Source organism: Acanthochromis polyacanthus, chromosome 6 (assembly GCF_021347895.1).
Source record: "Acanthochromis polyacanthus isolate Apoly-LR-REF ecotype Palm Island chromosome 6, KAUST_Apoly_ChrSc, whole genome shotgun sequence".
NCBI classification, from domain to species: Eukaryota; Metazoa; Chordata; class Actinopteri; family Pomacentridae; genus Acanthochromis; species Acanthochromis polyacanthus.
The window spans coordinates 29,656,865-29,674,916 of NC_067118.1; the positions used below are offsets into that span (position 1 = coordinate 29,656,865).

General features: G+C 38.8%; 1 protein-coding gene across 1 annotated transcript in view; it reads left to right on the forward strand.

Annotated features, from left to right (window-relative positions):
- Positions 1-18,052, forward strand: part of LOC110958135 (acid-sensing ion channel 1-like) — a 70,320-nt gene that overhangs the window by 48,150 nt on the left and 4,118 nt on the right. The window contains exons 3-9 of the mRNA XM_022204503.2: positions 14,063-14,213; positions 14,362-14,489; positions 15,487-15,637; positions 15,771-15,827; positions 16,151-16,304; positions 17,544-17,635; positions 17,713-17,792. Coding sequence (XP_022060195.1) covers positions 14,063-14,213; positions 14,362-14,489; positions 15,487-15,637; positions 15,771-15,827; positions 16,151-16,304; positions 17,544-17,635; positions 17,713-17,792 — 813 coding nt within the window. The remainder of the gene's footprint in view (positions 1-14,062; positions 14,214-14,361; positions 14,490-15,486; positions 15,638-15,770; positions 15,828-16,150; positions 16,305-17,543; positions 17,636-17,712; positions 17,793-18,052) is intronic.

The window sequence follows — 18,052 nt, forward strand, 5'->3', positions numbered from 1 at the left end:
TCTCACATTGTACTCATATATTAATGTGTATGACAGAGATATATAGACAGTGTGGTTACACTTGACACATGATGATTTAATCCTAGTTAACCCTGCTGTCTGCCACTTAGAATGCCCTCAACTGTAGTAAGGCCTCTGCACCTCTGACTCGCCCCGGGCTGTTTATCCCTCGATGTTTACTCAGCTGTGCATGACGAGAGGGCGGTGCACGCTGGAGTTACAGCGCAGCGAGCTGCTACTGCTGCTGCTGCTGCGACGGCCTCTCCGCCTGCCTGGCATTCCTCTCGATGCAGAGAGCGAGCGTGGGCTCTGCACATGGCTGGCACAAGCAGGCCGGCAGGAGATTTGTAGGCGACGATGATGATTGAGACGTGCAGGGAAAAGGCAGGCAGAGGAGGTTTGAACATCCCATGTGGATCTGCTGCAAAGAGGTTTGACACAATGGGATGTGGAGAGAAGGTGGGGAGCTTGACAAGCGCCGAAATTAAAGTTACATGTCACCATTTGAAACTAGTGCAAGGCTGTTATATAGATACTTAATGTAATTTATATTTATTATAAAAATACACTGTATAACTGCATCACATAAGTGGCTGATAGTGAATGTCCAAGTCCTCCAAGAAGCTATTTACCATCTCGCTCTGCTCTTCTTTGCTCTCCTGGGGGAAAGAAAGAGGATGTCTGCTAACTGCAAGAGCTTCTACATAAAATTGAATGGCTCTGAATGAATGTGAACCGGCAATTCTAAGACATTTATGTCTCCCATCCAAATTCACAAGACCATTTCCATTATTCACCAGGAACCTTGTGCACTGCAGGAATTTGAAAGTATCATTTTTCAGCAGTTATTTAAAGTAGCCTTTCAACAAAAATCTCTCTCTCTTCATTTCAGTCCACAGCAGACACACTCTCAGAAAAGTAATGGTTCCTTAATGGTTCTCCAGAAGACTCTCTTGTTCTTTAAAATGCCATTAGCAGTTGAAGAAACTCTTCATATGAAAGATAGTTGTTTTATGTACTTTATGTGGTTCCATGAAGCACTAAAGGTTCATTTATATTGTTTGGTTTGGTGGCACGTAATAGCTTTAAATTAGAGCCGAAACTAATGATTATTTTAATTATCGATTAATAATTTGGTCTATAAAACACCAGAAAACATTAAGAAAAGTCCATCAGAATTTTCCACATTCAAAACTGCCATCTAAGAACATACTGTTTGGTCTGAGCAAAAATTCAGAACCAAAAACATTAAATGTATTTTAATGGAAGAAACCTAGTCTGAACTATTATCACGTCCTATTTGTTAAAGTACATCCAAGTAGGTGCACAAAGGACTGCTATGAAAATGGTTTTCTTAAGCAGTCTATATTTATTTAACTTCTTTGCAGTGCCTGTTACGGTGCCTGTAGAGAAACCATTTTTTGATGTTTCTTTAAGGAACTTTGGGGGTTCTTGAAAGGATGGTGTGAGTCTTTGTGAAACTTAAAGGGTTTCATCCACGTCACCACTGTGAAGACCCATTTTTGGTTCCAGTGAGGACCTTTAAGTTTCTGAGTGTAGGTGGGAGGAAACGCAGGAAACCTTCCTTCGGGGCGTTATTTCCTCTCAGTGCGTCGTGCCACTGCAAGTCCATCAGCCACAGAGACCAGGGATTGTGGTAAAACAACAATTAGTTGTCCTTGGAGACAGACGGTAGCCTGCCGGCTCTGCTCTCCGCTTGATCAGCCGTTCTGTTGTTTTGTTGTGAATCTCCTCTGTTTTTCTCAGGAAGGGCGTCTCTTTAATTCTCCACTGATTTGGATCCCACTGTGCCACATCTATCAAAATGATAATGAAAAGCTGGTCCCATTTTCTTACATTATTTGATTATTTTAAATGTCAATTAATCGGCCTATTATTTTGTTGATTTATTGATTATTCATGTTGTCTATGCAATGCCAATCACAGTTTCCCAGAGCCAAAGGTGACATTGTTGTACGTATGTTCAGATTTTGGTCGGCCTAAAACCCAACAGTATTTAATTTTGCTTGAAAATAAAACTGAAAAATTATACAAATATTTAGATTTTAAAAGCTGGAACAATACCTTGAAAGGCTTCTATGCATTGTTATTGGTATGCAGCACTTCCGATGTTGTTTGGTGTCTTTGCATTATTCATTGTGAGTTAGTTTCCAGATGACTTTACCAGTGCTAGACACCTGCTCTACATTTACTTAGCTACTTAAATAATTAGGCACTTTACCTGAATATTAATTTTATTATAACTACTTGCTTTCTACCACACTCCATTTATTTGACAGATAATCTTACTGATGACACTTTTAAAACACAATGTATTGTAAAGCCAACTCATGACTCTTAAACCTTTTAACTTGTCATCCCTAATGAAGCCAAGAGAGGTAAAATCAGTCTTGTAATGGAAAGAACCCAAATTTGGTTGGATACAAAAATTGTGTAGCTTTGGACAGATTTGACCCCTCCATTGGGAGGCGCTGGACTAAACCTCTTCAGCGTACTACAGAAGGTCAAACTTCTTGATTAGCTACAACAGTGAAGAGTTACTTATGCATCATTTGATGTGCAGAACATTTTTCAATTTCTTGATAATTATTTTGCCTCTAAAATGTTAGAAAATATGGAAATGTGTCCATCACATTTTCCCAGAGTTCTGAGGACAACTTAACATGTCTTGTTCTTTCTGAAAGCCAACAGGAGGCAAAATACTACAGTCAAAAACGTGCTTTTTTGTTGCTTTTTTTGCGTTGATCATTTTGAGATTTGGGATTATTTTGTTTCCTTAACATGTTGTTTCAGTCTTTTGCAAAGAAAATATTCAGAATGCAAATATTTTACTCTACTTTGTCTATTTTTGTCTTTAGATTTTGGTTCTAATACATACCTATACCAGCCACTTTCTCAAAATGAAAGTTTTTTGTTATTCTCTGAGCCAGAACTGTCTGCTTCAGTAGCACTTACATACTCCTATTCTTTTTATATTTTTTTAGCTTTCTGCGGAGGAGTTTGTTCATTTATCATCCATAACCTGATATATAGAACAAAAACATGGCAAAAATGTATTTTTCAGGCTGTATTTCCAGATTTATGGAGAGATGGAAAAAGAAATCCAAAATTTGTTTTGACTCTAATCAAATTATACTGTAATTAGGGCATCTTTAGATAGATAATACCTCATTTACACCTTTAAACAGACATTTCTCATGCAAAAAAAAGCATTGCCATATTGTAAGCCATCAACGGGGAGAGTTTTATGGTGATATCTATTAACTAAAAATTTTATTCACCTGTAGCGTCTCAACTTTAGTTTACTATAGCATCAAATTCATAAAGAAGCTGACCTTCTTGCTTTCAAAAAATGACTAGAATTATGATATAATTCTGAAAATATCTGCAAATTAATTGCCTGTCAAACTGCTTAATTGATTAATCATTGCAGCGCTAGTGGCTATTTATCTACTGCTATAATATATGAATGCACCAGTACTCTTAGGAGTTTAAATGCAGGATTTTTGCATGTTTGAGTAGTTTCAAACTGTTTTCTTGCTTCCGCCAGACAGTATCACGCAGCCATCCAGCTTATAAAGACCCCCTTCACTTCCTCTCTCTTGCTGGATGTTGTGATTTTGGTTTATAACGTCTGCCCGATTTAAGTCTTATCTCAAATTCAGTCTTTCATGCTGTGATAGAGCTACGGTCAGCACAGTCCTGATTTTCAGATGGGGGCAGCACTCTGAGGCACATAACTTAAGTGAATACACACTTCCATTCTTCTTCAAATGATATGCTACCCGCTCTCCTGCAGTCTCCCGAGGTGCCCCTTTACCCGGCACTGTGATGCTATCGTCTCTGAAGGTGATAGGTACTGAGAGCCGGACGGTGTCTGGGAATAGGATGAGAGAGGAGGAGGACTGTCTCTACTGGCCTGTGAAATATTCATCAAATGAAGCAGGAGTGGGTGGGGAAGTGCGGCAGGAGATGGAGTTGAGTCCACAGGGGAAAGAGCATCATAGCTCAGGAGACACAAGAGAGCCACGAAAGAGCGATCCAGACCAGAGAGGAAGGAAACATAGCGGGGAAGGAAACATTGTTATTGTGTGGGAGCTGGCGGTTAAAATCCCAAATATGATAGATAAAAATTCCCATCACAACAGTGGAGGAGGTTTTATGATATTTCATCTATAAAGGTGGTTATGTGGGAGAAAGACTGATGAAGTTTTTCTGGAAATATCGCATTATGATATTTAAACTGATTTCTGATAAACGCTTATTTTCGACAAATGCTGGAAAAGTTTTATGCTAACTGTTTTTGTCCCCTGATTTCTCCTCTGTTGTCAGTAACGTCATGAGGACTTACCGTCTGAACCCATTAGGTGATCATTACACAGCCCTGCATCACCCAAAGTGTTTTCCACCAGACAGTGGACAAGATGATCCTGATTTACATGATCAGTTTATGCTCAATATGAAGATTTTGACCTCCAGAAATAAAGCAAATGTTGATAATTTTATGGAGAATATACATTTAAAGGATGAATTGGGTCAGAATTTTTGTATTGTCACAGAATCTCATGAAAAGATTATTCCTGTGTAGACAAAGCCTGATACAACTGAAATAAGCTCCAGCAGATACACAGTTTTCTCTTGTTTGGCTATGGCTGATAAAAACTGCAGAGTTTGCTAACTGTGTGGTCCTGTGCATGAACTGCCATGAATTTTTAATTCATGGTCCCCAGAGGATGATTGCTTATGACTTTTATCGTGGCACCACTATGAGAATCAAGTTTACGATTCTGTGTTAAATGCAGCAGCAGTCAGCTGGATTTCCATAAATCTGATACAGAAATTACCTTCAGGCTAAATTGCAATCTGTCTGTTCAAAATTATGATGCATTACCATCATCCTCACCTGTACTTGGTGCTTATCACTATTTAGGAAATGTTATTAACACTAGCATACTATAAATTGCCAAACATCAGCAAATTACTGTCATTATGATCATCTTAGCATGTTGAGGTTAGTTAAAGGAACTCAGGGAGCTACTAGCTGGTTGTTTAAAAAAGACAGTGTGTGTCCCATTTCTGAAGATTTACATTTTTAGAAGGAATCAATGAGAATGAATTGTAAAGAGTAACAAAAATACAGAATAACACTAGCCTTGTTAGCGGCACTAGCACATTTTGAGCTAAATGTTATTGTCAGCACCACTTTTCTCACTACATCGTGCCCCAAAAATTTGTTCTCCGCAGAAAAACAAAGCTCAAATACTGAAAATGCAATTTAATCAATTTATTCAACAACCGGTATTTCCCTCTTTCACTTTGATCACAGCTTTCAGTCTTTCAGCCATGGAATGTACGAGGTTCTTCAGTGTGGATGGTTCTATCTTCCCCCACTAGAGTTGAGCTGTTTCATGGTGGTCGGTGTGGGAGTTTGAGCAGAGACACCATCTTGCAACACCAATTCCGAACATCAATTGGGAATTTTTCCGTTCAATCACAGGTCCCAATTCTCTCCGCCTGGCCAAAGCTAGAAGTAGTATAATTTTCTAGAATGTTGTTGGTGTAGTATTAACAGTGGTACCTTGAGGCATATTGTGCAGATCTAAGAGACCTAGCCCCCTAAACCATACAATGGGCACTGAATTTCACTTCTGGAGAAGATGGTACTTTTTCACGTCCTTCTGTATAGACACGGTCATTTTGGGCGTTGGTTTTCGGAAATATATAGAGGGCGTTCAGCAGAGAAAATTCAGTTCTCTCAGTCATTGGAGTCAGAGTTGGGGACTTCTTTGGATAATTCATTAATAGCAATACACATAAGGTTGTTTTGATAGAATGTTTGATTTTTTTCACTTAAATGCATCAGATGTAAACTGCCATAAAAGGACATAACAGAAATGCAAAGTCCGGTTGCTGGAAAAAACATGCTGACTCCATCCCTGGCTCACGTCCCTTCATAATGGAGGCTCTTTGCCCTCTGTTGCTCTCCCTGTGGCTGCCCTGCAGGCATTCCAAGGAGTGTCTGCCAGACTTTCCTGGCGGAGGCTGCAGCTCAACGGAACTGCCGGTTAACCTTGCTAGACTGGATACACAGTCTGAAAACACCAGTGACCCTGTTTTATCCCCTTTATCTCCTCCTTTTTACTGCACATTCCTGACAGCTTTCTCTGAGGTTTGAGGAACTTGATGTTGGACTGCACATAGAGGGTCTCTGTCCGTTCAGACCAGCCATTAGGAAAGTTAACTTTAACACAGAGCAACAGCTTCATCCTCTGCACCTTTGAGTTTACTTGCTTTCTTTATTTAATGTGTATCTAAATGAGATCATTTCTTTATATGTATTTACTTTTGTTTGTAGATTATTTTTATGTGTTTGTTTCATTGTTGTGTGGTTAAATTCAATGTAAAGTGGTTAAATTCTAAAGAAGCATTTTTCTCTTAGTCTTTAATAAAAGAAACATTTCACTGAAAATCAACTGAAATGAAATCTTTTATCTTGACAGATGTTCAGCTGTACCGCTGAGCCCTAATATGCATTACAGTAGCTCTGAGGCTGATGGAAATATGAGTTTTTCAAACAGGAGAATATTAAAATTCAGATGATGGTTCCAGATTAAAAGTCATTTAATTGTCAATAGGATTCATCCTCTAGGGAGCATGAATGCCTGTAGATATTTCAGTCTGTATCAACGCATTCTCCCAAAAGCCGAGATACTTGCTTTGCTGAAAATACAAGAAAATCTGTAGTAAGGAGAAGTATGTTGCTTGATTGATTGATTGAATGATTCTCTGATCATTTTGAAAATAAAGGTACAAAGGTAGTAGATATTCTTGTTGTTGAATTTCTCGGTAGTGCAGGACAGTCTTTGGTCGTGTCTCTGTAATTAAGAATAAAAAAAGTATTTTCTTTAGTTGTCTTTGCTTCCCGGAGGAGCCCTGCAGTTCTTCTCTACCTATTCTTGTTTGCTTCTCATCTTTACTTCTTTATCTTGGCAGCCAGTGACTCAGGGTCTGATGCCATATTCTGGGCATCATAATGACACAAGTACACACAAAACCCCAACTTGCCTCTGGCTTTCAATCCCCTGCCTATACTTTATTTTCTCTTTGGAGGGCTCACTGTTCCACTGGTTATTAGCGTGGTGAGTCAGCTATTCATTCAGAACCTCAGAGGTGTGTGTGTGTGTGTGTGTGTGTGTGTGTGTGTGTGGGGGGGGGGGGTTAATGCCTTTATTCTTGAATTATTTCAACCTTTGTGTGGCTAACTTGAGTGATCAGACTTTAAGATCACCCATCGCCGAGAGTGTAAACTGCAATCAATCACCTTCGCAGGAAGCTCCACTCTGCGCTGTCTTTATTGACGTGCAGCTTTGTTATTTTCCTTTGTTTTCTGGTACACAGTGGGCCCATTTCATGATCATACATGCAGGCTTTGGGGTTTTGAGCAAACTATCTTAACAAGTACTGATTGGATTGATGTGAAATTTTGCACATATTTTCAAAAGTAGCAAACATGGTGTGAAACAGAGCTCTAAAGAACTGCTTACCTCCCTCACCCACATTGTTAGAGCAGGAGGATAATGTTTAAATGAATAAATAATAAGATCGCAGTCACATTCTCCAAACACTCTCTTACTGTCATTTTGCTCTGCTACTTAATAACAATGTAGTGGTAAACGCTGTAAAAAAATTATTTTAAGACACAAAAAAACTAAAAATTTATAATAATTTTCTGATTTTGAAAATTGGCACTTGATTGATTGTTATGCCAATAATGCCAATTTACTAAAAACGAAAAAATACATTTTAATTAAAGTGCATTATACTATTCTCTTCATTGTTTATGCTTTCATAATTGTTTTTATATAAATGTTTAAATGCCCATACTATGAAGTTATCATTTTTCCTTATTTTTGTAAACTTTGCATTCATTTTTAGTATAGAAATGCCTGTAGATGAATAGTTTGTGCATTTCATTTGAATTTGTAATGTTTTATTTTTATTTCATATATGTGATATGAACAGTGACAGAAAATTTTGTATTTTACTGGAAGCGAAACTTACAAATCCCATGCTAAATACAAATATCTATATTTAGCATGTCACAAATGAACAGTTAACACAGGAGCACAGCAGAACTAATGTTCTAAATCATTACATTTCAGTGTCTCATGCTGTTTACTGTTAGTTTTTTTTAATTCTTTGTTTTGTAACCATAAATGTGAAGAATTAACCTCATCAGCCTCCTGTAGCACTAATTAGCATAGCTCATGCTGTTATGCTAAATAAAGATGGCAAAAATCGCAAACATTCTGCTAAACAACATCTTAACATTGTCACCGTGAGTGTGTTAGCACGCCGACGTTAGCATTTAGCTGGAGGCACCACTGCACCTGCAGAGCACAGCCTGCTGGAGCCACTAGCATAGCTGCAGACTCTCACTCTCTTATTAATATGAATCCTTTTATTTATTTTATAAGTTAATTCATGTATGAAGGAAAGCAGTATAGTGTGAAATCTCCCAGATTTTCCAGGTCAGCTGAAATCCTCGTCAGATTACAATCCTGAGTTATGAAAGATGCACAATGGGATGCCATAACTGCAGATGTGTTTTTAGTGCTGGTCACTGTGGGCTCCTGTCTGCTCGCTGTTGCATTCAAATAGCATTTTCCCAGTGGCGGCTGTTTAAGCATACAGCATAATAACAGTGAAAGTGTTTGCACTTCACCGAGACGGCTTTAAAGTCTTTGAAAACATCTCCGTAAAACAACGGAGCACTAATGGATTGAACTTAGCCTGCTGAGACATCTCTCAGCTGCTCACAGACTGCAAGACTGTATTAAGACCTCACTAAATGGATGGCAAAGTGCACGGATTTGTGATTTAGAGATTCTTTCACATTTTGACGCAGTTATAGAAACAGATATGCATAATTATGGTTATAATGATTAATTACAGCGACGCCCTGTTGAGTGCTTTTCAATACATGGGAAATTGTATGTGAGTGACAATTTTATTGATCACAGAGCTCAAAAGATTATAGTGTGTGTAAATTGCTGTCAGTGTGTAATGTATTAAATTCTGTGGGGAAAGGATTGACTTGTTGTGTGAAGTGCCCCTAAATAGGTAGGTGACAAAATGGTGTGAAAAGCACGTGTCCCAATTAAAGGAAGAGCTTCTCTCTGTATTTACTGTAGCACTTACAGTCCGTCATGTTCCATATGATTTCTGCTGCATTAAACCTTCATACATGCACAAGAATTTATTCATTCGCCATAACTAGCAGCTGCAGTAAGCATGTTGTGCAGGCATTGTGCATTATACATGTTTTGTGTTTCATTCTTACCACTGTAGCACTTAGCACTCTGTGACATCTGGTGTTCAACATGGGGAGGAGAACGAGTGTTAGCCGACATCCTCTTACATCTGTGTATCGATCAAGCTGCCGGTGAACATCATGCACCTGTCACACTCATGAGTTCAACATTTAAGTAGTGATTGATTTATTTATGAAGTGCAGCCAGTGTATGATCTGACACATTTACGCTTTCATTTGTGGGGAAAAGGGCAGAGCCTTTCCGCCCTTACAGATGTTTAATGAGCCATCAGGGTTCACAGAATCTGTGATCAATAAGCATTTCTCTGGGGAGGTCAGCCGATCCGTCGCTTTGATTCAGACCAATATATTTTGACAGCTGTTCAAAGAATTGCCATGAAATTCTGTGCAGACAATCAGAGTCCTGCCAGGTTTGGTGGTCCGTGGTTTCACACCTAGGACCACCATGAGGTTGAAGCTGGTTAAATATTTCAACAAATATTACAAAGATTAGAATAAATTCCAGGAAATACTTTTAGGCATCAACTTTCCACGTCACAACATATTATGGATTTGAATTTCAAAAAATACTGAATTTCAATGTTGACTTCTTTTCCAGTTTTGATCTGTTTGTTCCATAGACTGTATAATATATATATATAATATATATTATGTAGTCTATGGTTTGTTTACAGTCAGTATGCAAATTAGATTTTTTTCAGTTGTTTTTTTTTACTTTTTTATTGTTAAATTTTATCTGCAATTTAGCAAAAAATAAAGAAATCTTTTTCAATGCTGAAAATACAGAACTTTATTTTAAATAATAGCAACTATCTGTAAGTATTCTTTACAGATTTAAGTACAGTTTAAAATTGTGTAATATTACAATAACAACTAGAAAATCACTTGTGTTCATTCCTCCAAATAGCATTGTCAGAAATGCAGCATTTTTTTTTAAATAAATGCAGCATTTGTTTATTAGTTATTGATGATCAGAAATCATGGCACTATAGAATGTGTCCATTTAACACTGATGTACCCAGTAATAAAATGGCCTTCCGCTGAGCACAGGCATGTGTTTATGCATGCGTACGTTATGTGCAGATGCCGAATGTGACCTCAATATGTAGCAGGCGATGGAAATTGATGGGACTCAGAAACACCCCCACAATTCAATCAATTGTTCCTTGTATCATTTCCAACAGATAAGTCCACATTGATGGATTTGTAGTTGGAACGTAATCATGTGATCGTCAGCAGGCAGATGATGTAGTGTTCACTTTTGTTGTCATAGTTACAGTGACGCCATGCTGCTATCTTACAGTGATACAAAAATCTTCAACAAATCCATGGATCCAGACTATAAGCCACATCACTGCCAAAATCTAATCAGTTGGTCCCTGTGTCATTTCTGACCTTCCCTAAAAGTTTCGTCCAAATCCGTTTGTATGTTTTTGAGTAATGTTGCTAACAGACCGACAAACAGACAGACAAACCAACGCTGATTGTCGCATAACTCTGCCGCATTCCTTGGTGGAGAATTTACCGTTTGTAAATTACTGGTGTTTAACCGGTTTGCACATAGTTTTACCCTTTGTCTTGCCACATGTTAGCCTCGCCGCGCTAGACAACCCACGGCAACGAATTTAATTCTCTGCCAGGGTGGGTCTAGTTACCCTCCATGAGGCTCGAGGCTGGATGCTCCTAAAACTGGCCGGACAAATCACCATAAGGTGTAGAGTCAGAAGGCGGGTGTAACGGCGTGACGACAGAGGCGCGACGATTCTGACAGAAACAACCAACGCACAATAAACAGTTATCTTTCGACTCGGCTTTGGCCACAGCCTTTAAAGATTTGAAGCTAAAATTCAACTTGAAAGATAAACAAAGGACGGCACTGAAGTGTTTCATTGAGAAGAGAGATGTATTTGGACTTATGCCGACGGGATATGGCAAATCCTTAATATACCAGTTGGCTCCGCTGGTTGGGAAGCTAATGGGACTTAGCCACAATCCGCCGGCGCTCTAGGGACTACGTCAGCCTATTCGTTGCACTGATTGGTTGTATACCTACCCAATTGCTGCAGAGTGATTTGAAAGACAACCTTTTAGCCTGCCTCCCTCCCTGTCCAGCGGTGCTAGACCCTTGTGCCTTCAGAACATGGGTCTAGCGCGGCTAGGCTAGCCACATGTAGCTTCAATGCTGTTAAAGCTCTTTAACGTGTGACAGTATCAGCTCAGTCCAACTCCTATTTATAAATCTGCATTCTAATTGAAAAAAACACACACACAAGCTTCCTGTTGTCTGCTTTATTTATATTTTGTGCACATGAGCTCAGCTTTTTTCCATCTAGGCTGTGAACACTATCTTGCCTGAATTCAAATTTGATGAATTTGTCAACAAATAAGTGTATTTTGTGCATCGTTTTGAATATATGTCAGCAACATTTGGCATCTGTGGAAACTTTGGGATTTAGAATTGAAAACTTTCTTTTTCATTGTATTGGCTGGCCTAGCGGGGGGCAGCTGCCTGTTATGAGGTTAAATATGAGGTTGATGGTGCACATTTTCACACAGTCTCTCATGGAGGTTGTTCAGATCTCACCTCCACACAGCTGACTGATCGTAGTGAGGCTGCTGTGGACGTCGGAGCTTTGATTTTGGTTACAGAAATGGTTGGACTCCTGCCCTCCCTTTACTCCCAGTCAGACAAGTGTGAAGGGTTTTTAACAAAGAAACTTTAAAATCAACATTCCCTTTCGGTTTGCCAGCATTACTCTTGTACTTCTTAAAAATTCCAGCCTGCAGCGCATGAAAGAAAACATAAATGCATGAGTCTAAATGTGGCAACATATTATTTGTGGCTCTTTTTTTCCTTTAGCGCAGAGTGTTTTTCCCCTTCTTGATTGATGTCTGCTTCTGCAACCAGCAGCAGTCCCTCGCTGACTTTACATGATAGATGGCCTAAATGTTTAAACTGCCCTTGGCAAGATCCAAACTCTTTCTCGACAATTACTTGGTTGGTTTGTTCTTTCTAATCATAGATATGTCATTCTGTGCCATAATGCTGAACAATAGCCAGCTCCGAGCGTTAGCAGCCAAACTCCTTCTCTCTCTTTCTGTCTCTTTCACTTTGCATCCTGCCCTCTGTTGCTCCCTGCTCTCCCACTCTCTCCCTCTTTCTCCTGCATGGCTTAGGTGACTCATTCAACACTAAACACCCCGATGCAAGATTAACCGCTCGCCAAAGAAAGCTCGGCATTGTTAGGTTTCTGTCTTTATGTCATCACGGCCGCTCAAGGCTGCTCAAACGCGTCGCACGGGCCCTCTGCTGCTATCTCACAGAGGTTCAATCTAGCATCTGTGTCTTGGCTTTCCTTGAAAATTAAGGCGGCATTCTTCCTGGCTGGGATGCTTGGTCTCCATGGTAACATCAGGTCCATTATAAGTGCCATAAAGAGCATGCGAGGGAATGTTAAATCACCAGTCTGCCAGTCTCCATCACCTCTCTGGGCTGATTGTGTAACTCACACACCCACGGGAATACCTCCTTTCTCCCTGTTTCTCCTCCACTCTCCCTCTCACTCTCCTCTTTCTCTCACACATTTCTCTCTCCTCTCGGTCTCTCTCATGCTATCTCTGCTTCATACACACATGTTAATACACACACACATGCAGCAGAAACTGAGTCAAACACTGACCCCTAGTGGAAAAGCCTCATTAGCTCTTCTAAGAGTCATTTGGTCTCAAATCTTTGCATTTTTAAAAGAATTTCTGCCCGGCCTGAAACATTTATAGCATAAAAATGGGCATTTATGGAGATATTTGTGAAAGTAGCTCGATATATTGAGTATTTTCTGAGATAACTGCTTTTTTAAATAATTGCCTGTCCACCTGCTTTGAGCACACTTTTTCACACATTGAAATTTGAGGTTATGTTTGGTTGACAATATTTTCAGCACTATTAAAGACAAAAGCTTGAAATTCTCACAGTTATCTCTCATTATGTCACTGATTCTGAATCTGCAATATTGGACAAGTATATTTAATGTTCTGTGATTGTGGTTTAGTTGAAATGTGAGTCCCAACTTTGCAGAAAATACCGACATAATTCAACTAGTGATATTTTTTAACCACATATATATATATATATATATATATATATATATAAATATATTTGCATGTCACATTAAATCAAATCAAATCAAATCAAATGTCAAATGACTTTATTGCCATTGGACATATGCACAACGAAATTTTGAGTGGATCTCCTTTATGGGACAAAACGATAACAACAAATAAAGATTAAATATATTAAAAAATAATAATTAAAAAGATATATATTTATACTATGCAAAATATGCATATACTGTGCAAAATATGTATGTATTATGTATGTATGAAAATTAATAGATAAATAATAATACTACTATAAGAATAATACTATAAGAATAATACTGTACCACAAAAACAACAGTATTGCTAGATTATTGCTAGGTAGAACAGAGCTCTCCAGATATAACTAAGAACATGTAGTTTTTTTTATATGGGCATATTTTTTATATTCTGATTCCAGACTTGTGTTTTAAGCAGATCCTAGATGGTCAAGCAGAAAGTCCCTGATGGCTTGAGATGAAATAACCCCGAACAGAACATCTTCTAACCTCTTGCAGAATTTTAGAAATCCACAATTTATGACAAAAGAAATCTCTCTCATATGTCATTCAGGTCTTCACTCGCTATGGGAAATGTTACACCTTTAATGCCGGCGGTGATGGACGCCCTCCCCTCATCACCACCAAGGGAGGGATGGGTAATGGGCTGGAGCTCATGCTGGACATTCAGCAGGATGAATACCTGCCAGTCTGGGGAGAAACAGGTGAGCGGAGCATCGATCACCAGGCAGATGAGGTTATCTGTCACACTTTAACACTGCATGCAGCCATGTGGGCGTTAATACCTCAGAGCATAAAAGTCTGTCTGGATTCATTAGTGATCCCACACTCGTTGCTGTTGTCTGACTGCAGATGAAACTTCCTTTGAAGCCGGAGTCAAAGTTCAGATCCACAGTCAGGACGAGCCGTCCTTTATTGACCAGCTCGGGTTCGGAGTGGCACCCGGCTTCCAGACGTTTGTTTCCTGCCAGGAACAGAGGGTACAAACCGATGCATGTGGTTTTTGTTAGACAATAGCTCTGATTTCTAACAACTGGAGCTTCCTTTTCTCGTTTAGTGCGTCACTTTCATCCATTATGATGATGTTAAACCCACCAGTGTAATTACAGTTACATCATTTTATCCCTTTAATGGTCCCAGGCACCAAAATAATCAATTTACGTTTGTATGTGGCAAAGAACAACAATCTGAGGAGCATGAATCAAATATTTTTTCTCAAAAAAGACAAAACTGTTTGATTACCAATTTGTTTCTGTCAATTTATTATTTAATCAGCGACTTTAAGCTAATGTTGCAAGAAAAAAAAATCCAAGAATAGTCTTAGTTCCAGCTCAGTGTTGAGGATTTACTGTTATGGATTTAGATTGTGTAAAATCAGCCATTTGAAGAATCAGAAACAGATTTATTGCCAGTAACTTTAAGATGTTAAGTTGAATGTAACAGCCACAGCTCAGTAGGTTAAGGTTAAACCAGGAGATTGGTCTGTAAATGGTGACACACTGTTTAGTAATTTTACTTTTTTGTCGTTAAAATGAACCTGTTCAACCTTGAGTTTGCTCAATATCTCTTTGTTTATGTTTCTTGCCCCTTCTGACTTCGGGATGTTTCAGTGTTTTCAGTTAGCTGCAGTAGGTCTTTATTACTGATGGCAGTGACATCCAAAACAAAAGAAGTAAGATTTACTTTGTAATGGATCAGAACAGAATCAGTCATTTTCAGTCTCTTGCCTTTACATGCAGATGTGAGACTCAGCGGGGTTTCATTGCTTTGTTCTTTATTGGCTGATTGATTAATTCTCCTACAGGTGGCAGCAGTCTGATTGTTTTGTTCTACATTTGCTTTATTTGTCATTTAAACTGTCTTGCAGTTTTTAAAATGTCACCACTGCATGATTTTCAGTTTCAAAATCATTATTTCATATGATTCACTTGTCTTGAAAGTGCTGCTGATAGTGCTGGTGATGTGTCGCTGTTGCAGCTCATATATTTGCCTCCACCCTGGGGAGACTGCAAGGTGACGCCTATGAATTCAGACTTCTTTGATAGTTACAGCATCACAGCCTGTCGCATCGACTGTGAAACGCGCTACCTGGTGGACAACTGCAACTGCCGCATGGTGCACATGCCTGGTAGGGCGGCACTCTTTCTCTGTGTTGTATCAGAGTTACATCAATCACGCTGCAGCGGAGAAATTACTGAAGGCACTTCAAAGAGGGGGGAAAAAGGAAAATTAATTGATGTGAATGTGTGTTGCTGCTGCAGGCGATGCACCCTACTGCACCCCGGAGCTGTACAAAGAATGTGCTGACCCAGCTCTCGGTAAGAAAGACGCTTCATCCACATCTGAATCTTTAAACAACACATAGACGTGCAGCTGGGTTTCCATCACTTCAAAGGACATCACAGTAGCTTGCATCCCTTTCATGCAGACGTCATCTGAATCTGACCTTACGCTAACCTTAAACCAAGTCTTTCTAATAAGATTTAATAAATTACATTATGAAGACTTGACTTTTGTCCCTAAAAGGGAGGCGGGATCCCATCAGATTTATGTCACGACAGCACAAGACACACATCATCACATGACGTCTTTAAGTCGCCGTTGCAAAGGTCAAGCTGTGCTCTGGGTTTCTTCTCTGCAGATTTCCTGGTAGAAAGAGACAATGATTTCTGTGTGTGTGAGACTCCATGCAACATGACCAGATACAGCAAAGAGCTGTCCTTCGTCAAGATCCCCAGCAAGGCCTCAGCCAAATATCTAGCAAAGAAATACAACAAATCTGAGCAGTATATTAAGTAAGTATCAAATACATGGATGGATTGTTGCAGGCAATGTGCAAGACTGGAATTTATCATTATTTCATTTTAGCACGCACGTTATAAAAATATGAAGATAGCTTGTTACTGCACTTGAGAAATAGTTTTACATCACGGTGGTGCACTTGAAGAGCAATAAAGACAGTTTATTGTTAATATCGTAATTATTCATATTTTTTTAGTTGGAAGGCTATCAGGAGACAATTTTTCTTTTAAAAATGGGCAAAAATGAAGCAGCAGAAGCCGAGATATGAACTTCCCACAGTTTCTGTTGGAGTTACATTCAAAATGTTGCTGTAGCAAAAACACAAATGTGCACAATGTCAGAGTAAAGTATAGTCATTTTAGATCAAAATGATCACTTTTAATGTTACAGCAGACTTTTTATTAATCTTTATACACATACCTGATAATAACACATAATACATATCATGATACATACTCAGTATTTGTAGATTGTGTTTGTTTTGCTAATCTGAGTCTGCAAAATCCCACCTTAACAGGTAAATGTAGCAGAATGAAAAGTACGTTTCCATATGAAACATAGCAATGGAAAACACTAGTACCTCAAAATTATTATTTACTATTAGTGTTTCAGTATAGTACATGACTACATTCAAGCCTGAAATTATTCATACCCCTGGCAAATTTTGACTTAAAGTTACTTTTAAATGTAAATGAAAGCTCAGACATATTTTTTTCTCACAATGATGCCTTTTGTACGTCATCCTGTTATCTTTTAGGCAACACCTGTGCCATTTCGAATAATAATAATAAAAAAAAATTCTGGTTGAATAAAAGTAACTTTAAGTCAAAATTTGCTAGGGGTATGACTAATTTTGGGTTTGACTGTACATGTACTTTGCACCACTGCCCTTAACGCAACATGGGAGTGGCTCCACCTTCTTTCATCTCTAAACTTGTAGCTTGAGTTTATATTTCATTTTCATGTTCCAGATGTTAAGTCAGATGCTCCAAAGCCACCAAAGAAGCAGGGTTTTTCATGCATAGAGCTATTTTTTGCGCCCCACAGAGAGGTTTTAGCCAGCAATACTCAGATTTTTGTCAGAAAAGGTAACGCAGAATAGGTAGTCCTTACTGCAATGTGTTGTCATCACTCAAATGTCCATTCTAAGCCAGCAAAAGCACTGAAAATTTCCTATAAAATTCCTATTTCTGTGTTATCAGGGTCTTCACCTCTTTGTTTTGTCTCAACAGGGAGAACATCCTAGTTTTAGACATCTTCTTTGAGGCTCTCAACTATGAAACCATTGAGCAGAAGAAAGCGTACGAAGTGGCCGGACTTTTAGGTACTGCTTTGTTTCTGTCACACTCTGTAGCTCTTTCTGTCTTGTGATTCTCATCTCTCAATGTTCTGGCATTTCAGGTGATATTGGAGGTCAGATGGGGCTATTTATTGGGGCGAGCATACTGACTATTCTGGAGATATTTGACTACCTTTATGAGGTGAGAAAGTGTTTACGAAGTATAAATAAGCCTTGTGCAAGTGAGCATTTAGCGCGCCAAAGTCATGTCTTCTGTAGATTTGAATGAATGTGGGGCGCTATACAAAATTTTAAAATGCTATTTTATAGGCAGGTTGCTCAAGTTTTAGACTTGATATGTTTAAATGTGAACACATTTAAAAAGGGATCACAGGAGAATATATTTGCCCAACGCTGTCTTGCTTTATCCCTGACTTTGAAAGCAGAAGTCATGATGGAATT